This window comes from Cynocephalus volans, chromosome 13 (genome assembly GCF_027409185.1).
Source record: "Cynocephalus volans isolate mCynVol1 chromosome 13, mCynVol1.pri, whole genome shotgun sequence".
Classification (NCBI taxonomy): Eukaryota; Metazoa; Chordata; class Mammalia; order Dermoptera; family Cynocephalidae; genus Cynocephalus; species Cynocephalus volans.
In genome coordinates, this window is record NC_084472.1 from 101,292,421 (window position 1) to 101,316,215 (window position 23,795).

Consider the following 23,795-nt stretch of genomic DNA (forward strand, 5'->3'; position numbering starts at 1 on the left):
GTACTACAACATGATGATTATCTAATTAGGTAATATGTGAGCGGTTAATATTTTTATTTCCCATAGACATTTGTTTTTCTGTAAAATTCTGAAAGTAGTGAAGTATCAGTAAGGTTTTACACAATTTATATTATGTTATGCTTTTATTTTATATGTAAATCAAAATGGCAGCTTGGCTACTATAGAAATTTTGATCTTTTTTTATTTCTTATTTTTTTCCTAAAAATCAAAGGCAGAAAATTTTTTGTAATATTTTTTCTAAAATACTACTTTGAAATAATTACATACATGTTCTAATGATAGCCATGTTAGAAACATGGGGGCATAAATATAATTACTCTTCTTCTATCTCCTACCCATTATGATTAGCCATAACGTTCCACAGTTCATTCTTGCAGTGAAGTGCAACCAGAACTTTAAAACAAATTATTCCCTTTTATAATTCTTTATTCCTTTGTTTTCAGACTTATATTTCTTGACCTTTAATCTCCCTTTACAATATTTTCTATCAGTATCACATGTTTCATTAGCAATTATCTAGGTGTTTGATATCTTAATTTAAGGAGATAGTATTCTCTTGTTTTTCAGTACTAATTTTAATGACACCTTTTTACAAGAAATGAAAACAAGTATTTGAATACATCTCAAATTATTGTAACACTCAACCCTCTTGAAAGTTCTTTTTGGTCCCTCTGTGCCATTTCTTTTTTCTGGCTGTCGTTATGCCCTTCCAAAACAAATGTCCTAAGTGTATCTACTTCTCAGAATAGGTTAGGGTTACTAATTACTGTATATATAAGAGTATTTCAGAAAGTTCATGTAAAGACACATATTATCTTTTAAGTCTATTTTTCCACAAACTTTTTGAAGTATCTTTATATTCCTAAATAGGAATAATATGTATCTTTGCATACATCTACTATGCCTACTATTGTTATGATTATACGTCACCAAATATTAAAAGTAACTAATATTTGGTTGAGCTTTTTAAATAAAGTATTCAGTGTCATTTCTGGTATTTCAAGTTTCTTTCTACTCCTTTTATTCATTCATTCAACCAACCAATGATCAGTTCCTACCATGTATAGGTCACTGGGCTAAGTGTCATAGAAGATGAACATATGGCTTATAGTACTTGTTCACGAGGAGCTCAAAAAATGATGGAATGATTAAGACATTATCCAGGACATTGGAGCTAACGAGCTAAAAAGATATAATACTCCTTTTACTGTGATACAGTTATAAAGTGTAGATTTAAGGTGAGATTTTTTTTTCCCCTGGCCCTTTTATTTTGGAAGAATTATTAGGATTTAAACACGTATGTTCTTCTGTAAGAAGCCACAAATTTAGATGAACAGACAATTGGAGGAGCATGATTTAAATTCAGGTAAATTACCCGAAGTGCTTCTTTAAATGTCAGATTTCTACTGTGTAAATGTTTGCTTCCATAAAATAGTTAATAATGAATAAAACTCTGGAAACAGAAAAAAGTGTTTAAAAACTATTTTCAAATGAGATCAATCAGAAATAATGTGGAATTTAAATACGAAGACACCATGAAAGAACTGTTATATACTTGAAAGAGCAAATAAGCTGTAAGATTAGAGAGATTCTTGGCTCTTCCACTTTCTAAGTGTGTGACTGTGGCTCTAGAGTTTTCAATTTATTCATTCATAAATGGGGATAATCATACCCATTTCACAAGGCATATGAGAGGATTAAGTGAAGTGATGCTGTCAGTGTGCCTCGTAGTTTGCAGCACATAGTAAAACCACAGTAAATTAGATCCCTACTCCTTCGATAAAAGTTTTGAAGCTTTTGAACATATTTAAAATAGACACATACATACTTTTGAGTACTCCGACATTCCCTACCTTCCCACTTAAAGTTGTCCTTATGATTCAAGCTCAATCCCGGGTGGCATTTTGATAGAATAAACTGTGTTTTACCACATAATCTACAAAGCATATAATTGAATTAAATCTTTTGAAGCTTGGTTTTCCTTTTCCTCATCCAACATCACATTTAACAAATAAATTTGTTTCGACTAGCAGCTTATAAATTCAGAAATGTGTTCCTGAGATATCATACCCATTTTAAAACACTTATTTATTAATTTCAAGCTGAAAATAAAACTACAGTATTTTTTTGAATTCTATAGAGCACATCCAGTGAAGCACACGGAAGAGAGAGGATTAGTGTAATTTTTTTGTTTCTGTAGTTAAGTTTTAGGGTTCTATACATACGTGATATTGTAGTGTAAGTAGAATTTCTCATTATTCTTGGTCAACAGTCCCCTCCCTTAAAATAATTCTTCTCCAAATATCATGTTTGACCAGGATTTTAGCAATCTTTATGTGGTAGATTGTTAATTTGAAGACTCTTCAATGAACTGTGCCTCTTATTATTCATGCCTTTGTCTAATTCCCTCCCACATTGATTCTAAGCTTAGCCTGGGACTGCTTTGATGATTAAAATAATGCAGAAGTTATGTTGTATCCATTCCAAGACGAGCCCTGAATTGGCCTGGCAGTTACTAGTTTCTTGCTTTTGGAATGCTCCTTCTTGGAACCCAGCTGTCATGCCATGAGGCAGCCAAGCAGCCATGTGGAGAGGTCCACAAGGCAAAGAACTGAGGCCTCTAGCCAGCAGACCTGCCTGAGCTCCCAGTTAAGCCTGTAAATGATTCTGTCTAGGCATCCCAGACATTCCAGCTCCACCTGAGTTCCCAGTCAAACCTCCAGGTGACAGCAGCCATTCTAGCACCCTAGTTCATACCACGTAGAACAGAAGAACTGCCCAGGTAACTCACCATTGTTGGGGTGGTTTGTTATGTAGTAATAAATAACTGAAATACCCAACTATAAGAAAATATAACTCAGTGCTTATTATCTATTGGGCAAGAAAGATTGCATCTTTTTTCAGATGGATTAATGAAAATGGTTCTTTGATAGTTACTTGGAAGAATAAGTGAGGATTTCTAAATATCCCCCCAAATATATTTACTCCTTTAGATATGCTCAGTTATTTTGAATTTGTTTCTTACAATTTTAGGGTTTTTTCCCACCTAGAATGAAAAAAATAATTTCATATGCATCTTTTGGGGTCATAGTATTATGGGAAAAAATAGGAACTTGAAGCTAGAAGACCAAGTTTTAATTTATAACTGTTATTAGCTATGTGATCATAACAAGTTTTATTATCTCTCCGAGTTCTCAATTTTTTTTGCCTAAGAAAATGAGAGGTTTGGGTCTTGTGAGCTCTAAAGTACCTTTCAACTCTAACATTCCAAGATTGTAATATATTTGGTCATTTTTTTTTTTTTTTTTTTTTTTTTTTTGCAGAATTATTAATTGCCACTAGTACATAGTTGGATTGCGTAAGAGTCTGTAGTGTCACATCGGATAGAACACTCACAATATCTGGAATAAAGTTTATGTAGAGCACTCTTCCCCTTTAAGAAAGTGTTAGCGTTACCTGAAGGCACATGTCTGACTCCCCCTGGCATAGAGTGCCCTTTATCATTCTTCTCTGTTCTTGCCAAATGTTCGTAGATAAAAGGTCATACCATTTTTTAATTTCCATATTTTATGGATCATAGTTTAGATATTACTTGGGATTACCAGAAGGTCAAAATGTAGTAAGTCTACATCAGGGAGCTCTTCAAGTACTTTAGGTTTAATTATATATCTAATCAAATCACTTCTTTAGAGTATTTCTTGCTGAGCAGTGCATGTCTTACTATAATGCAGAAATCCCTTAGAGCAAGTTTTTTTGCCTACTTATGTTGGGATATATTGTATAAAATTTTTATGCTTGTGTGTATTCACTTTGTAACAATAAGGGCTTGAAAATGTATTTTATTTTTCATTAGGGAATTGCTACAACTAAAACAATCTCTATTTTGTCAAGCATGACATTTCTACTGGTGAGGGTAATTAGTACCCATGCCAACTGTGCTATTTCTCTCTCTGAGAAATGAATTTCTAGTAGAGGGAAACCGCAGTGTTAAAAAGTAGGTGGTAAAACCTAGTTCTCCATTTTACCTCTATTTAGCCACCCTCCTCCTAGCTTTGGATTCTCCTGCACTCATATCCAGAAGCACAAGTTTTCTGTAGTTTTCCACATTAGACTACTCGAGGGATAGAAAGGGAGTGAGTATTAAATGATTTGGCAATGATTCATTATTAAAATTTTATTTAGAAGCCAGATTACAAAAGTGACACTTCAACATCTGAATTTAAAATTGTTAGAATCTAAGTTGAAAGTGTTTTTTTCTGCCTCTACAAGTAAACCAAATTTTATATCAGTTGGGTAGATTACAACTGCAGCAGTAGGTGGAAAAACATCCATCTGGCAGTGTAGAAAGGGAAACAGAGCAGGAAGAAACACACAAGGTAGCCTCAATCGTATTGCTGATGTCGGAGTTCTTCAGTTGAATGGGGGGTTTGGGTGGTGGTATTTTAGTATTACGCTTTATAAATTACACATTTCTTTGTATCAAATATTAAGTGATAAAGATATTTTAAAACACCCCTGTAATGATTATGATTACTCTCTCTGACATGAACCAACTGTTAAGCTGATATAATATAAAAGTAGAATATTTTGCAAATAGTTTTTAAATCCTTTAAGTAGGGTGAATATTACTGTTGTAAGAAGGCTTGCTTAAGTTTGAAGAGAAATCTGATTCCAGGAAACTGATGAGAAGCAGGGAAAAGAAAGTGAAGAGTTAATTACAGATTTAAGAATTCTGAAATTTTCTGTAGCTTTGAATTAGCATTATTAAAATAGTTAGCTACAGTATAAAGCCAGTACAATCTATTAATGTCTTAATTCATTGTGTACCAGCTGCCTGCTGTCTTAGCTTGGACTGCCATGTCATTGACAGGGTGGCTTAAACAACAGGAATTTATTTCTCACAGTTCTGGAGGCTGGGAGGTCTAAGATCAAGGTGCTAGCATGGTTGGTTTCTGATGTGGGCTGTCTTCCTGGCTGCTTTCATGCTGTTTTCACACATAGTGGAAAGGAACAGAAAGCAACCATCTTGTGGCTCTTATTGTAAGGGCAATAATAATTCCATCATGAGTTCCCCACCCTGATGACCTCATCTAAACCTTATTACCTCCAAATACCATCACTGGGAGTTAGTACTTCAACATATGAATTTGGAGGGGACCGAAACATTCAGTCAGTAATACCTGGTTATTTTTGTATCACTACCTTTTTTTTTCTTTTATTAAAAAGAAAATAATCACTGAAGAAGCCTATTTCTTTCTCTTTCTCATATATATTCATCTATTCATTTATTTTATTAAATTAGAATTATGAAAGGAAATTTCTAAAAGTATCAGAAATCTTCATAATATACCTTTTAAAAAGAATGTTTTCGGTGACTAATAAGAAACATTTTTCTCTACTAAGAATGGCATCAGTAGTAAAACTTAGAACCACACTATAATTACCATGCATAATCACTTGAAATGCATATTTGGGTAGCCAAACTAGTTAATTTGGAAACAGAGTAATTCTAAATAGAAAATGTTTCATATTTTGATTTTCTTTTCGTAAAGATGCTTTAATTTTTTTAATAGTAACGTGATAATACTCTTAAGTAGCATAAAATGCTCATTAAAATAATCTTGTTTCAGAGAGGGTTTAATACCTATTAGAATTGGGAGAGAAGGTTGTGGCTGGAGAACAGAACTGGAGGTCTCTGCTCCTAGCTGCCATTGACTACCATGTTCATATATGCAAACTGCCTACCCAGAAATAACAAGGACACTATCACTGAAGGACCCTGAGATGGCAGTGTATCTCCAAAGTCCTAGAGCTCTTAACCACATTAAAATCAGCTAAAGGAATTTGTTAGTCTTCTAGTTTACAATTAAAATGACTATCTAATGATCTAAGGCAGAACAATTTTCTCGTAAGTAATTTTTAAATGCTGATCAGTGCAACTTGTCTCCTCTTTCAAGAACAAGTCAATGATCTATTGTACATTACTTAGAATCTTTGATACTTACATATGAAAACCTAAGATTTAAAATGTTGATTAGGCTGGCCAGATAGCTAAGTTGGTTAGCCCGGGCTGTTATAATACCAAGGTCAAGGGAGGGTTCGGATCCCTGTACCAGCCAGCTGCAAAAAAAATAATAATAATAATAAGTGAACACACCTTTAAAAATATATAGAGAGAGATACATATACATCTATATATATATATATATATATAAATTATAAAAATGGGTTCATGTGAGATTTGGGTATATGAAAATTTTGTCCTTAAAGTATAAAACAGGTTACTGTCAGACCAAGAAACCTGATTTCCAGAAAGTCTACCAGCTGTTTTGTTGGGCCTTGAGAATCCTAAGCATTCCTTTCTTTTTCCCCCTTGCAGGCCTTCTGAGAGGATGCTAGAAACTCATTTTCATGCATACATTGTAACTGTTTTGCTGATTCTGAGGCTGGAAAAGGGAAAACACAAATTGCTCTCTGTTGAAGAATCCCCTTGAAGTTTCCACAATGATAATGTTAAGTTAAAATTGAATTAAGTTGGCATTCAGAGTTTTATTGTCACAGAGATTACTCTATGTATTTCCCCTCTCACTGTCTTCCTAATACATATACTTAAAGTAAAAATTCTCCTTTCTGTTTCTACTTTAAGAATAAATTTTTACTATTTAAGGCAGTTGAAATGCAGAAACCTTACTTTATATTTCAGAAGTTTCATAATTTTTCAAATGCCTTATGTTTCTTCCGAAAGATGAGTACAGATGTTACTTTGGAAGAACATCCTCTCTGAGGCTATAAAATATCAATTGTTATTCTGTCTGTTAATGTAGTCCATCTAGAATTCAGTCTTATTTGGAAGAGTCTTGAAATGGCAATGAATCCAACCTCCCAATGCAGTGTTGGAACCTTCACTATGATAACTCTGACAAGTTCTGCTTAAAGACATTATTTAAAAAAGAAAGAGAGCTCACTGTTGTAGATCAGACTGTATGTGGATTTAATGCCCAATTTAGGGTGTTACACCTTAAGAAGGGATATTGATAACCAGAGGGTGACCAGGAAGGCAATCAGGAAATTATTCTATAAGAAGCAGTTGAAACAACTAGTTCAATAAGAGACCAAATGACTATCTATCTGTTTGAGATATCTAGAAAAATCCTGTACTGGGAAGGAGGTAGAATAAATTATCTTCTGCATCCACAGCTTTGTAACAGGCTTGTCAATGTCACTATTTTAGCTATGCTATGCGTGCATGCATAGGATAAGGTAAAGCTGCCTTAAATGCTTTATACTGCTGTGCAAATCCATGTCATAAGCAGCAAAGGTAGATACATTTGTTTGTATTTTTCTTGTAGCCTGAATCCAAGAAACTTTGAATTATGGGCCTTCTTTAAATAAAGACTTTTTCCTGTAAACACTTTATAATGTGAAAATATTAGTAATAACATTTCTCTTACAGCAGAATAACATTTAGATAGAGTTTTTGTATTTGCAGTTGTTCCACACATTACCATTTGTAGGGAAAGTGAAGGAAAATGGTCAGGGCCCCTCAGATGTTCAGAATCTTGCTGAGCATTTGGTGTAAATATGCATGTGTGCCCAGGTCTTCCTTGGCTATTGCCTAATGTAATTGCATATGTGTGCCCAGGTATCCTGGGTTATGGACTTAAGTATAAAGGATGAGTGGCTCTGATGCACGGCCCCTGCCCCCGGGGGGACCATGGGGAGGCTGCTACTGCTGTTGGAGGCTATTGCTGCCAGTGCTCCCAGCATGCCCCAAGACGCCACTGCCCTTGCTGCTGCTGCTGCTGCTGCTGCTGCTGCTGCTACTGCTACTGCTGCTACTGCTGCTACTGCTGTGGCTCCCGGGATCTTTCCCAATTACCTAGCGTGGACCTGCGTTTGAGGGGTCTGGTGACCCAGCCTGGCATTTGAGGGATCTGGTGACCCAGTCTGTACAATGGGTTTGAAGGGTCTGAGCCCTAGCCCTGACAATACAGATGGAAAACCTAGTGTAACTAAAATAATGAAAAGTTTTGGCTTCAGTTATGAATTGCTTTAGCCATACAATTAGCGTAGCTATTGCCTCAACCTGACAACTGGCGTAGTCGTGTAGCAATACACATTTCTGTATGTTTGTCTTTTAAAATGTTCCCAACAAAAACATCTGTTTTTAGAATATTTCTGAGTTGTACAAACGCAGTGATTGCCGTCCTGTGTATATGTTTTAAATGTTTGATTCTTGTATTTACTAGTTTACAACCACCATCAAATTATCTAGTAACATGTAAGTATTTTACAAATGGGTCTGCTTTATTTATCCAAAACCAAAATTACACTCTGTTAATTATCCTAGCAATTAGAAAATTACTTTTATCATTGCTTTGCCATTTGGCAATTTTGGCACTATGTGGTAAACATTCATTAAGTTTAGTCCTAGGATACAGGATTTTAATTGCTTTGCATCAGAAGACAGCATTTGGTAAATAACAGTTGTATACTTTTCTTCTAGTGTTTGAAAAGCCTCTGGGCGCTTAGTGGTGTCAGCTTGTTCAAATCATCCTTTGTTCTCAATTTTTCTGTACTTTTGCTCTTTCCATTTTGTCATTTTCTCAAATTTATTGCATGCATTTTAGTGATTTTTATGTGCCTTCTAGTAATACTATATAGACTGCATGATTAGCACCCACATTAGGGTGATTGCTGGGAAAGTCTCATCCAGATGGTTTCATACTCTTCCTGTGAATTCATCCACTCCTAGAGCTCAGCTGCCCCTTCTTAGCTGCTGCTACCACTTTCCTAACTGATACTGTCATTATTTTTCTCCTGGACAATCCTGTAGCAGCACTTTTGTTCAGGTCTTCCTCCCATAAGGTTTGCTCCCTCGCTTCGATTTTATTCTCCATATTTAACTAAAGTGATCTTTCCAAAACTCTAACCTTAAGTAATTTTCTGTGTCAGGTCCATCAGTGGTTTCCCATTCTTCTTAGGGTCTCCCCCAGTCTCATACACTGCACTTAACCACTGGGTTCTTTTTTAGTTTCTCAATTATACCATGTCCACTGCGTATTATTAACGTGCTCTTCATAAAGTTCCTCATCCTTTTGCCTCAGTGATTTCTATTTATCCTCAAGTCTCAGCTCAGAAAGCAGTTCTTCTGAGAATCTACCTTGACCCTACACCCTTCTTGTGTGCCTCTGGTGGTTTAGGTATTAATCCTCTAGACTTTCACAGCATCCTGAACTTCCCTTACTACCGTATTTGTCATACTCAGTTGTATTGTCTGCTTTCTCTTGCTACTTGAACTCTTTAGAAACTAGAGTTTTGTTTTCTCATCTTTCGTCCTTCTGAATAAACAATTAGTTCATACACATTTCATTTAGGGACTCTGTTTTTTAGGAAGAAGAATCCATAAGGGCAAAGTATTGAGCTTTTCTTGTTTGCAGTGTTATCCCTAGCACTTAACATGGTGTCAGATACATGGTAGATGCTAAATTAAGTGAATGCCAGTGATGACCAGATTTGTTTTTAGCCTTAACCTCTCCTGAATTCTAGTGCTATATTTATAACTCTCTCTCTGATGTTACCATTAGAGTATCATATACACCCAAAAGGATTAGAGGTAACAATCCTAGGAACTCACAGAAAATCTGTAATAATTTCTGTTGCCACCAGCCAGAGTAGAAAATCCTCATAATTCACTGGATATCATAGAGACTCAGAAGGGCAATGCCTCCATAGTAAGGGAAAATTAGTCCTACACTTAAAGCTCTTCTGGTCCTATTATTTGATGAAATAGTAGGTGAAAGTTTTCCAAATTTGGTGAAAACTATACAGGTCTAAGAAGCTCAGCAAGCCCTAAGCAGTCACACACAAATAACCTGAAGGAAACTATATCCTAAGGTACATCATAATCAAATTGCTTAAAGTTAATGATAAAGAGAAAATATTAAAGTATCCAGAGGAAAAAACCACTTGTACCAAGGAACAAAAATAAGGATGATGGCAGATTTCTAGTCTTGAAACAATGCAAGCCAGAAGACAGTGGGACAACATCTATAAAATATTAAAGGAAGGGGGAAAAGTTAACCTAAACTTCATTATTCAGCAAAAGTATCTTTCTAGAATGAGGGTAAAATTAGAGTCCTGAAAATAACTTGCTACTCGCTGAAGCTGTCATTTGCAATAACATTTGACATGTATCTGAAAGCAGAAACTTGGCTGGGCATGTTCAATGAAAATTTTAATTGTCTATTTTTATATAGCATTTAACATTTTAAAAGTGTTTATACATGGGAGAAAACTTTATTTGCACAAGTTTTTGAGATAGCTAGGGATTTTTTCCCTGTTTTACATATGAAGAAGCTGAGACACATGAGTAATATGACTTACACAGGGTTTCATAAAATCTGGGAATATAATCAACTCTCCTGAGTTCCTATTCAGGACTTTCTTCTAATCTACCTTGTCTTATTAATAACCATGTTTTCCTCAAAATATTTTCCAAACTTAGAGATAGCCAGAATATATAAAACTATGGAGTGTCTTAAAAGCAGTAATAGATAGTATAGTATAAAGTAAATCTCTTGTATCTTGACATTTGGAATATGTGAAGAAAATAAATTGAAAATCTTATTAAGTCATGGGACCCCAAATAGAAGACAGGAAAAATGAGAGTACATTAAAGCATATTAGAGCCTGTGCGAAAACCTGTTACGGTGTTAAACTTTAAATGAGCAAAGGTGGAATATTGCTGTGGTTACAGAGAAGTTTTTAATTAAAATGAAGTTATTTCTGATTTTTTTAAAAAGGTGAGGTTTGATTATTTTAATTACCATACTAAATTTTAGCAGAGAACCTTTAAATAACTTCATTCAAATTAAAATTAAGCAGAACTATATTTTTCTCTTATATTTATACTGTATATGTGTTATATAAAATAAAAGAATTAAATACTTTGTTGGCATATTTCATTGAATCCTGTGTAGCAAATTAGTTTTGACTATTACTAGCAGTCATACAGAATGAATAGAGTCCATTGTCCTTTATGTTTCCACTAAAGTTACTTTAAATAGTTCTTCAGGGATGCTTTTCAATCTTTCCCATTAAAGAAATTTTGAGAGATAGATCTTTAGATAAGGTGTTGTGGTAGAATTGGGATTTAAAAATTGGAACTTAAAAGGAGGACAGAATTTAAGTAAGATATGGAAGAATGTTTCTAGCTATGGGGAATACGTCTTCTCAGAACAGTGAGAATGGTTCGTGTTGGAAAGAAATAATAATGTAGGGTAAATAGGATAGGATTTGATTACCAAAGGCCTTGAGAAACACGTAAGAGAAGTAGATGGATGGCACTGAAGTTAGAATTTGCTCCTGAGAGAGTGACTGGCTCTCATCCAGTTATGAAATGTGAATTTTTGGCATTTCAACCCAGTATTTTTTTGTGTTAACTTTCAATGTGTTTAAATCTGAATACTGATTAAATGGCAAAGCAAGAATTTTTTTTTTTTTTTTTTACCTGAGGTGAGGATGTGTTTTTCCTTCTCTTTTCTAGTCTACTCCTTTACACCTAGCAGCGGGCTACAACAGAGTTCGAATAGTCCAACTTCTTCTTCAGCATGGTGCTGATGTTCATGCAAAAGACAAAGGGTAGGTGTATCAGTTTCCTTCTTTTTAATGGTTTCATTCATGGATTGTTATGCTATGTTTTCATCATCTGATACTCCAAAGTTTTTAAGCACTAGACAAAGTCATATATCCTATTTATTACAGCTTATGTAGCATTTTAAGAATGTTCACAACTTTGATATTAAACTTTATTTTTATATACCTACTTATTAAAGGCTATGTCTTATAATTTTCTAAATCAATTTAATTTTATTGCAATTCTATTATTTGAAGTTAAAATTTGTTTCTTGATTGCAATCATTGCTTTTCACCTCTTAAGTTGCATTTTAAAAAGATAAAACAAATTGAAAATTGTGATAATCCAGTAATATAACTATCATATTCATCAGGTGTTAAAGGATCATCTCTTATTAATTTAACACCAAAATTTTAAGTATGTACTATTCTAATTTGTGTGGTTTTTTCCTCTGATGAAATCTTGGACTTCTAATCTGAGGAAACCTAGAAGGTCCTTATGAAGGTTGATGTTGAAGAGGGAGGCTTGGGAACCAAGAAAGCAGTCATATCATTTATTTTAGGAATAGGTGAATTGTGAAAGACTTTGTACCAGTTTCCTATCTAATCTCCAGGGATATAGGAACACTGGGTCTGCTATCCTTTGTGTTGGGCTAACATTTCTCATTATCTCACCTTAAGATCTTAAAGATAATTGGCTGTACTACCCAGCTGAGGTAGATTATATTATATTGTGATTGGCAGCATAAAGAAGAGATACCCTGGAGGGGGTTTCTTTCACTTTGCCCCTTTCCATGTCAAGAAACATAGAAATGAACTCAGTACTAGAGACAGTTGTCAGAAGGAGAATCTATCCACTTCATATATGCTCTTTTCGGTGCTCTGTTTCTCTCTTGCCTGCACCAGGTTTTGTGCCTTATGTGAATGGTGTCCTAATAGGATAGGGGCATAAATGCCTGATGTTCTTGTACATGTCTGAAAACAGATGGGTGTACAATAGGTGAGTCATCAAGAGAAGTACACCACAAAAAGGTTTTTCTTTGACTCATTCAGAATACTTTGATGTGCAACATATAGTAGTTTGGATATTTAATTCTTATGGTGGAAATTACCATGAAAGTGAATTAAAATAATAGGAATATTTCAATTCACTACTGATTAATATTTATTTCCTTTAAATACTTGGTTTATAAAGCATGCAATTTTTCAATTAGTGCATGATCTTCCTTTTACCTAAATGTTCTTCTAATTGGTATTTTTGTCATTATGTTTAAGGATTATATACAAGAAAACAAGATACATATAAAAGTGTGAACATAAGCTATTCTTTGAATTCTCTTATTAAATAGTTAAAAATATTTTTAATATAACTATTGGGATTTATTAGATTTTGATTATTAACACTTCATGGATAAATGACAATAAGTTGTTTAAAATCAAATATTTTAATTTGCCTTTTTTCATTAGTGGACTTGTGCCTCTTCATAATGCATGTTCGTATGGACATTATGAAGTCACAGAACTGCTATTAAAGGTAAGAGAAATTCAAAATATTGAGTATTATTTGCTTTTTTTAAAAAAATTATCATAACTTTTCATGTGTTTTTGGCCAATAAGATTATGAGAATGACATGATTTTTAAAATATTACCATTGCCTTAATTTTTTTTTTTTTTTTTGACCGGTAAGGGGATCACAACCCTTGGCTTGGTGTTGTCAGCACCACGCTCAGCCAGTAAGCACACCAGCCATCCCTATATAGGATCTGAACCCGCGGCCTCGGCGCTACCAGCGCCGTACTCTCCCGAGTGAACCACGGGGCCAGCCCTGCCTTAATATTTTTAAAACAACATTCAACTTAATTTAAACTGTTTTTAAAATCTGAAATTAAAGAAATTAAAATGCTTATTTATATTTTAAAAAGTAATAACTGAAATTTACAGTGAAGTAAATGTCTTCTGAGTTTTATTTGATCCAGTGAAATGATTACTGACCTAAAACTTTTTTTCTCAATTCAGCATGGTGCTTGTGTTAATGCTATGGATCTCTGGCAATTTACTCCACTACATGAGGCTGCTTCCAAGAATCGTGTGGAAGTCTGCTCTTTGTTACTCAGCCATGGTGCTGATCCTACATTAGTCAACTGCCATGGCAAAAGTGCTGTGGATATGGCTCCAACACCTGAGCTCCGGGAGAGGTTGACTTGTATGTATTTATATCCTAAAATCAATATCACTTTTTATAAATTGGAATATCACATTTCTGTTTAGGTATTAGGGCTAGTGTTCTCTCTAACTTCCTTCTTTTCTTACAAGTGCAGTAGTTTATAATCTTCATTACTAATTATATACTTTTTCTTTACGATCCCATAGGAATCTTTATATACACACACTGTATATATATTATGTAAGCTTAATTCTAATTCATACATTGAGGCTCCTTTTTTTTCTTAAAGCTAATGAGGATTAGTCAATCAACAACCATTTATTGAATACTTACTATGTGCCATGCAATAGGAATACAGTGTACAGACCAGGAAAAAAAAATCTCTGAGCCCTTAGAGCTTATATTCTTGTGCCATTGGTAATAGATGATAACTAACATTATTGAGTGCTCACTAAGATTCATATTATCTTTTAATACTATTTTTCCTCGAACGTTTTGAAGTACCCTCATATTCCCCAGACCCTACAAAGTTACACAATCATGTTTTTATTATGTGTTATGGCCAAAGTATAATCACTTGCTCAGATTTGTGAGATATTTTTTATGATGTGGTGGAGGTAATCTTCTCAAATACTGATACATATTACTTATATATGTACGCATATTTTTAAAATAAACTTTGTGTTTTAGAATAGTTTTAGATACACAGAAAATTGATGAAGTTAATAAAGAGAGATTTCTTATGCCTTATACCCAGTTTCTCCTGTTAACTTTTTCCATTAGTATGGTACGTTTAATTACTAAGCCAATATTGTTACATTATTAACTAAAGTTCATAGTCTATTCAGATTTCCTTAGTTTTTGCCTAATGTCCTTTTCTTGTTCCAGGTTTTTGTTCAGGATACCACATTACATATAATTCTCATATCAAATTCTGATATATATTTAATTCTACATGTGGGCATTTCAGGTTTATATCAAGTTATGTGACACCTACCTAATTTTTAACTTGTCCCATGGTCTGTATTCTTTTAAATTTAGGATCCTAAGCATCAGATAACACCTAAGAAAATCTTTGCTAAGTGATAACTTAAGGAAAAGTCATAGTCAAAATAATGGTAACACCATTTATGTGTAAACAGGTTTTAAACAAGTTTATGTTAAAACAGGAAGAATTACCTGCAATTTTGATCATGTTTAAGTGGAAATTTATTTTGGTATTCAAACAAGTGACATGTACTAGATTACAGGCCAAAGCAAACCAGATTATAACTGGGCAAATGTCTTTGTAATGAATCCTTTTAAAAGTTCATTTGTTCAGTCCTACCCAAATGACTCTTGCCATGTGTTATCTTGCGTTATATAGTTCAGTTTTCTATATGTATATTCTATCTTCCTAATGAAATTTAAATTCTTAGGGAGAAAAACCTTCAGTTTCATTTTTTTTGTCTTTACATCTATGCAGTTCCTTGTTAAGGTAATAAAAATTTGTGATGGTATTTGTGTTGGGGACTACATCACTACCTATCCTCAGCATAATACAGTGCATTGTGTATACAATGTGCTCAGTAAGTTTATTGAATCAAATTCGACTCAACTCAAAACTTTTTATCTATTTTATCTTTTTCTAATTTCTTTTTTTTAGTTTATTCACTGGCTTGGCTTTATTCCTATGTCATAAATTTGACTTTTTTTCAACTATTTTGCAAAGTTCGAGTATTATGTTTTTACATTGTATTTTATAGACATTAAAATTTAACCTAAATTTGTATAGTTTTATAAAATAAGTAGTTCCCTGATTAGAGAACTTGTCAACCTTGTCAGTATCTCCTTCATTTTATTAAATAAGATTGTACCAAGGAATTATCTAAAGAAAAGGATTTAACAAAACTGAACCTTCTCTAACTGCAGTTTTCATCATCATGTCCACTGCTTTATACTAGACATTCACAATAATAGAATTCTTTTAAAAGAAATTATATCACAAACAAGAAAAACAATGTTTTGAACATGATCAGGGTTGCATTTTCATTACTCACATTTTTTTTCCCTGCTTCTTCTTGTCTGTCTTTGTATTTGTTGTTTTTATGAAGCCAAATGAACAAGATATTGTGCATTTCATTCTTGTTTGAAAGTGTGTTTAGAAAGAAAAACTTATGTATTTTATAAATACGAAGTTTTCAGGGTAAGTTTGAGTAATTTGCAGTTCATCGTGTTCTTTTTAACTACTTAACTTCCTTGAAGTTTTAAAAACAAACCTCTGTATATAACCTTTGCATTTAGAAATTTAGGATAATTATGTCATTGATAGATTTTTCATTCTGTGGTTTGTTTTTGTTTTTTTTTAATATTAAGTATTCCTCAAAATATTTTTAATTTGAAAATCAATTTGAGCAGAAATCTTTACTTTTTTTCTAAAGAACAAAGGTAAGAATGTTTTTCTTATTATTTTTTGAGAAAATATCATACTATTTAATTGCATTATTGCATCATAATTTCTTAATTTTCTTAGTAATGCAGTTTTATTGTTTGCGTTTTTCAAAAATTCGTTCACCTTTCCTGAACATAAAGGAGTAACTGAAACGGTAGAACTGCTGTTATCACTTTGATATTCATAGAATATTTGTCATTAGAGAAAAAGCCAGTATGATTTTTATTCAGCTTAGATTTTTCTGGACTGATGACCTCAGCAAAACTGTGCTTTCTTCTCAACATCAATCCATCACTTTCTTTTGAATCCTGCTCCTTATTTTTAGGAGTTTATAATTCTCTCACTTCATTTGTCCCTAATTTTGTCATTAAAATTGAAATCTAGAATTTTGTTATTTAAATTTACTGATGTATTTTTTTCATTTGACCTTGGTTTTTTACTTCCAAAGTTTCAAAGTCCAACTTTGAGGAATTTAGCAATGATGAATAACTACTAAATAAGAGTTTATGTAAAAGATTTTTTTTACTGAACCTGCCATGACTTATTTTGTAAGTATTCAGCGTTCATGTAACAAGTATTTATTGAGTACCTACTATATGCCAAGCACTGTGGTAGGTACTGAGACTACCATAGCAAATACGACAGCGTGATACTCATCACTAGAGTAATAAGTCTAAATGCAAGTGCTGTGGACCTCATGAGCAGTTCTAACTCAATAGTGGGGAAGATCAACAAGACCGATCCAGAGTATTTAAACTGAGATCTTGAACGATGAATAGTAGTTAATAAGGCATGTATGTATATGCACATGTGTCTGTGTGTTTGTTTCTCTTTGTCTTCTGAGGGAGAGAGGGGACCCTCAGAAAAGAAGAGAAAGGAAAAGAGAAAGAATACAGTACCATGCACATGTAAAGGCCTGAACCTGAGAGGATCTGAAGGTGTTACATAATATTTTAGGTCATATATCACTTGCATCTTTCTAGAATGATTTCAGCTTTTTGTTAATAAGTGGCTATATCAAAATGCCAATCAAATTTGTAATATAAAAAGTAAGACTACATGTTTTTAATAAATAATAATATTGGATTCTTATTTATGTAATTCATTTAGATACAGTTATTTAAAAGAATCTCTTACTGGCTTATAAAAATAATAAATAAAATATTAATTGTTCTTTGAAAAATTTTGAAACTTTGGAACTTCTCCCATATTTCAGTTCTTTCCTTCTCTGTGTTGATATAGCTATAAAGTATTACAGTGTACGAGTTCCCAAATAATTTAACTGGTCTCCTTTTGATGGACATTTAGGTTGTCTGTTTTAAAACTTTGCTGCAGTAAGTATCTTTGTATGTGATCTTTATGAACTCTGAGTACATGAAACAGTCTTATTTCAGAGCATATGTATTTTAAAATCTTTTATTACTCTACACCCTCTTCATTTGCATTTTTATCATATTGTCATTGCCTCTTGCTAAAAAAGAGAAATATATAAAATTTAATAATTTTCCTACTTATTTATAATCATGCTGAAGATTTTTAATAAATTCTGAGCCTTTTTTATGTCAACCATTATTTCATTGACAGATGAATTTAAAGGTCATTCTTTACTACAAGCAGCCAGAGAAGCAGACCTAGCCAAAGTTAAAAAAACACTTGCTTTGGAAATTATTAATTTCAAACAGCCACAGTCTCATGAAACAGCACTGGTAAGATTTTATTGTTAATCCATTCCTTGGGTTTATAATGATAGTATAAGGACAAAATATGATTTTTATCAGAAGCCTTAAAGTATCTGAAATGCCAAAATTTTTCACTTTGCTGTTGGTTGCACTGATTTTTAAATTTGGTCCAGGGGATGATTTTTTTCATGGATGAGAAAGTATACATTTGCTTAACCTTGACTTGAGGATTATTTTACCTTTGTCTTTACCCACCCTTATTATAGCACATCTGTTTGTGACTAGTGCTTTCATAAAATACAAGATGTGATTTTCCCAATAGAATCTTCTTTTTCCTGTGTTTGCTAGATAAACCCTATATTTCTTTTCTGTAGAAGATTAAAGTGTTTTCAAAGATACTTACATCATCCTTTTGAGCAATTGTATTTAAAGAACTGATTACATTTATGCCAGAAAAATGGTTAGGATTATGAATTTTTTGTTCTATACTGCACAAATTGTCCTCAAAACTATTCATGTTTTTTCTTCTAATGCACTTTCAGAAAGATTAGTTTATTTCCTTTGTCACTCAGCACATTAAGGCTCAGGTATAGAGCTGGTTGGTGTTTGCTCCTGAATTCAGAATTTAAGCATATGTGATGCCTGTATCACAGACTCTAAATATGCTTCAGTTAACAATTTTACACATACCTTCCACAAAAAGGTCAAATTTTAGTCAATATCTGCTGAAAATAAGATTAAAAGATTCACCAAACTGAAATGAGCCAATTGTACCTGCACTTAAGTTATGTGTCTCAAACTAGGATTCAGATACATTCAAGCTACATGGCATTATGCTAGGAAATACTCAAAGCCACAAATAAAACTGACCTGCTCTTTTGGAGTATTTGTTTTCTTCCGTTGTTAGTAGTCTTTGTCTTTTAAATTTTAATACAAGCTTTAATATAAAATGGAACAGAATACAAAAGTTGTATAAATATTAAAATAAAATTTCTGAGTATTTTTTTCTCTAAACTGCTTTAATTCTATCACTATCTTGCCTAGGCATATAAGCTTATTCTCCTTTAGTACCTCTGTGGAAGAGTCTGAGAAATATTGACTTGTGGCTGATAGCCGATTGAAGGATTGAATAATTTAGAGATTTCTATAGCCTTGAAAGGGTGGTATTCTGATACTTCAATGGAATATATACAAAATAATTATTTATCAGCTAAATGAAAAGAAATGAGTTCTCATTTTATGCTTCACCAAGAACATAATTTCACCTTGATTTAAAGGCTTATGTTTTGTACTTCCATTGTATTTAGAAGCAATATTGATTATCTGCATAATGTAAAATAAATAAGTATATTCTGATACTCTTTGAGATAATGTTCTAAATAGTCAGCAAATGCTATTTAACTCAGAAATCTATTTTTAAATAGAAGTTTATTTTATTAACTTAGTTTTGTTTACTTTATAGCACTGTGCTGTGGCATCCCTGCATCCCAAACGAAAACAAGTGACAGAATTGTTACTTAGAAAAGGAGCAAATGTCAATGAAAAAAATAAAGAGTAAGTGTAATTGCAGAAGAAGTTGTTCAATTCTTAAAGAGAAAATGCCATAAAAGTTAGAGAGGAAATTACCTTTTCCTTTTCTCCTTTCCATAGTTTCATGACTCCCCTGCACGTTGCAGCAGAAAGAGCTCATAATGATGTCATGGAAGTTCTGCATAAGCATGGAGCAAAGGTACAGTACACCTGAAATAAAGTGCCAAACTCAGCATTGAGCATTGAACTTATTTTTCTGAGGAAATTAATTTTATAAAGAACTGTTAGCATGTATTTCTATTCATAGATTCTCCTTTAAAGCTGATTTAAATCTTATTTCTAATAAAAATAATTACCTGTATTTAGGACATAAAGCAATAAATGTTGCTATAGTCATTTGAAATAGATTTCAACTTTATATTATTTTAAGTTAATACTATATTGATATATTTTGATAGTTAACATTTCAATGATAGTTTATCAGAAAGTAATTTATGTAAATGACAGTCAAAATAGCTCTACTTATTTTAAAGAAATTGTACATTTCTTTGAATTGGCAATGATAATTTTCTCAAATAATCTGCACACTAAAAAAATATGAAGTTTTTAATAGCTGTTTTTATTGTCATTATCTGAATGGCATAATCTGAAATTCTAAATCACTTCAGAGAGGAAGGAACCAAAGTGGTTGTTTTTCAGAGGTGACTTGGCCTTGCAAATTTTTAAATCCTCAAGCATGTATATTTTAAAGCAGTAGTCTCCAAAGTAGGGTGCAGACACCTTGTCCCGCATATAATTTGAATGTCATTGGATACAGGAAAAATTTTAGAATTTTAATTCATAATCTTTTCCCTTAAGAATAAGAGAATTAAGATTTACTAATATTTAATGCATAGATTGGTGCTGGCACCCTCATTAGGTTCCATGTGTCATCCAATTTCAGTCATATCAGATAGTAAGCTTTCCTGAGAAAGAACTGGACTTTCGTCATAGGAAAGGGTTTACAGTGGCAAACTCACCCAGCTGTTCACTTTCAGCATGTTGTGACAGTGTACTTGACATGCGTCCAAATGAGTGGATTTATGGATATTATCCACAATGGTAGAACTTTTTATAAATATCACACTTGATGATCAGAGGGAGTGACTATGACAATCCTTTATAGCATAAAGTGGTTATCTAGCTATTTCATGAAATAATATTTTAAGGAGTTAACATACTTAGTAGTTGTGCTTTTTTTTTTTTTTAATTGAAAATACGAGTTCAAAATTTGCTGCTAGTTCTGTTATAACAAATGACTATTATTTGGATGTAGGTAATTTTTTAAAAAGAAACACAATCAGACCCTTAAAGGTAAAAGTTACTTTTTTGGGGAGGGCAGCTGGTCAGTATGGGGATTTGAGCCCTTGACCTTGGTGTTACAAAAAAGCTACCTGTTTTAGAGTGAAGGAGAAAGTAATTGCTTCTCAAAAGAAACTTTAAAAATAAAGAGAACATTTTAAAAATAGGTTTTTTAGAAAATGTTCATTGTTCTGTGATTTTGCTGAAAAATAACCATAAATGTATCACCTAGCCATCATATCTACATAATTTTAAAAAGTGAGAACAGAATTTTCTAACCTGTTTAACAGTCCTTCTTAATTTGTGTTTAGAAACATTAAACACAACATTTTAAAACATTAAATGCAGCACCTCCTAATAACTTTTCAAAAACATCAGAAAAGATGGAATTTTACTAGAAGAATTTCAATTAAAACTTTAACATAATTAATAAATCACATTAAAAATAATTATTGTGATTTAGTAGGCATGTTTATCAATGAATTTATTCTATTGGCTTTGCATATTGGTGTGAAATCTTTACAGCTAATACAGCTGTTAGAACCAGTGATCAAAAATGAACTTATAATCAGACCCAAAAATCCCTACTTCACAATTCTTATAAGATTTTTTTTAATGTTTAAGTTAGAGCTAAAGATATTTTGTACCATTAGTAATTAAAATATTTTTTTAATTTTAATTATTTTGTCTCGTTCCCATCCTTTGTAATTTCTCTCTGTTTGTATGTTTTATGTATATTTTAACATATTGGTATAGCACCACTTGGTTATAATTTACAAATGAACATGTAAACATTTGAGAGGGTTCTCAAAACAGTTTTTTACTCATAAGATACATGATCCAAAAATTTGGATATCACTGCTTTAAAAAGGATGTTTGATGTTTTTAATTAAAAAATCAAGATGAGCTGGAATAAAAGAGAACAGAGTTCTTGAAAAATTATGAATAATGTCCTTAATTTTGGGAAAATAATATCTATTTATTGTCTCCCATGAGTCATTGTATTTCATAAAGTTTCAATGAAAAATAACATTACCTTATAATCTGTCCTAGTCAGCATTACTTTAGTTCTGTGGTTCTCAGTCTTTATCTGCCCTTCATGAGCACAATACATTCTCATTAATAAAGTCTTAGTTTACAGTAGGGCATGTATAATTGTAAACACCATGCCAGTGATGTGGAATGACTTCTAGACTACTGTATCCTCCCTAGTCTCTCTACTGTAGTTCAATTAAATTGAGAACTCTTGTTTTTAGGCACTTTAAAAGAGGAGAAAATTATATTTAATCATTTATGAACCAATAGATATCATTTACCATCAATAAATATCAAATGCCACATCAACTCCCATTCACTCATTTCCTGGTTCCACGGCAGAATGCTATTCCTCCCTTCAGGATCTGATGCTTAATGTGTCACTAAAACCTCCCTGTAAAAAACCCACTTAGCTGCTACTGTTGGACCCCAGTTTTTGCCTGCTTATCATTTTCTTTCTTGGGAACTCAAGGTTTCTATTTGATATTCGGGCAACTCATGGTCTCCGTTTGATTCTAGAAGCACCTTCTGAACAAGCAGCACCACCCCTTAATTAGGATTCAGCCCTCTTACACTGCTTCCACCACCCTCCTGCCTTACCCTCCTCTTGATGAGTCAATTTCTCTGGCTAAGGTAGAAAAATCTGGGAGGGAGACCTAATTACCATTAACTAATTTGTCTTACTTAGACAGATAGAACTTAGTGATGTTTTTATGTCAAAACATTCTTTTGCCCAAAGCTTGGTGAAAAATACAAAGTTCAGGTTTGTTGTGCGTGTTAAACTAAATACACTGCCTGTGTAAACCAGACAGGCATGCTTTTGAGTTTAGAATCCTTTCCTTTCTAGTTTTGTGCCCTTGGACTGTATTTCCCTGAGCCTCATATGACTCATCAGTGAAAAAAACCTCCCCTACACTTTGGGGGGCTTTTATATTTTGTAAATAATCAAATGAGCTAATGTATATAAGTATGTAGCACACAAACAGTGCTTTGATTACTAGTGAGTATGAGCATTTTTTCCACATTTATCTTTTCAAGCACACATGTGTTCATATTGTGTATTTCTCTTTCATTATCTAAATTTTTGCATAAGACTTGTATATCTAATCCCTTTATAATTAGTTGTGATTCACTAACTCAACAAATATCGACATGCTAAATGATCAACTCTGTGTGCTAGATACTGTGGAAGATACCAGTTTGGAAGTTAATGCAGTTACCAAACTTGAATCTAATCCTGAATCAGTTTAGTGGCCTAGCAACAAAGGAAGAGAAAGATGAAAGCCACTTATGAAGGAATGATTGCATTTCTTGGAAATGTATTAGGTGTTAGAATGAACTTAGAAAATGAAAGTACAATTAATGGAAGATGAACGTACAATTAATGGAAATAAGAAACTAGAGAGAAATACTGGATTCCTGTGCCTTGATAATGATTTTATACTTGGACTTGATATTATAGAGGGACACTTAGGTAAAAGCAGCAGTTGGAAATGTAGCACTAGAGTATGAAAGATTGTTTTGGATTAGAAAAGTCTGCTGGGGAGCCACTGACATAGGGATCATACATTGTGGAAGTGGTAGGGTCCCTGGTAGAGAAAGCATAGACAGATAAGTTGAGGGTTAAAGCTAAACACCTTTCAGGATTACCTGTGCTTACAGAGCAGTAGTGGGAAGAGAAAACTGAGAGGTCGCTCACAGTGTCTCCCAAGTGCAGTGGGACTATGAGGAAGGAGCAGCAGGTAATCAGTGTCACAGAGAGAAATCAAGGCAAACAAAGGCATTTAACTTGGCAATTATTATTGAGAAGTTTGCTAGATTTTGAGAGAGACCTTCTAGAGAGATAAAGTAGACGTTTGTATCAGGGTCTTGGCAATAAATAGCACACTAAAAGTAGGTAATTTGATGAAATTTTAATAAAGGAATATATACATATAAAGGTGTGGACAAGGTTTA

The 23,795-nt window shown here is 33.1% G+C and overlaps 1 protein-coding gene across 1 annotated transcript in view; it reads left to right on the plus strand.

The window, feature by feature from the left end:
* Positions 1-23,795, plus strand: part of TNKS (tankyrase) — a 222,684-nt gene that overhangs the window by 124,685 nt on the left and 74,204 nt on the right. The window contains exons 6-11 of the mRNA XM_063076600.1: positions 11,570-11,664; positions 13,126-13,192; positions 13,676-13,862; positions 17,839-17,960; positions 19,396-19,487; positions 19,584-19,662. Coding sequence (XP_062932670.1) covers positions 11,570-11,664; positions 13,126-13,192; positions 13,676-13,862; positions 17,839-17,960; positions 19,396-19,487; positions 19,584-19,662 — 642 coding nt within the window. The remainder of the gene's footprint in view (positions 1-11,569; positions 11,665-13,125; positions 13,193-13,675; positions 13,863-17,838; positions 17,961-19,395; positions 19,488-19,583; positions 19,663-23,795) is intronic.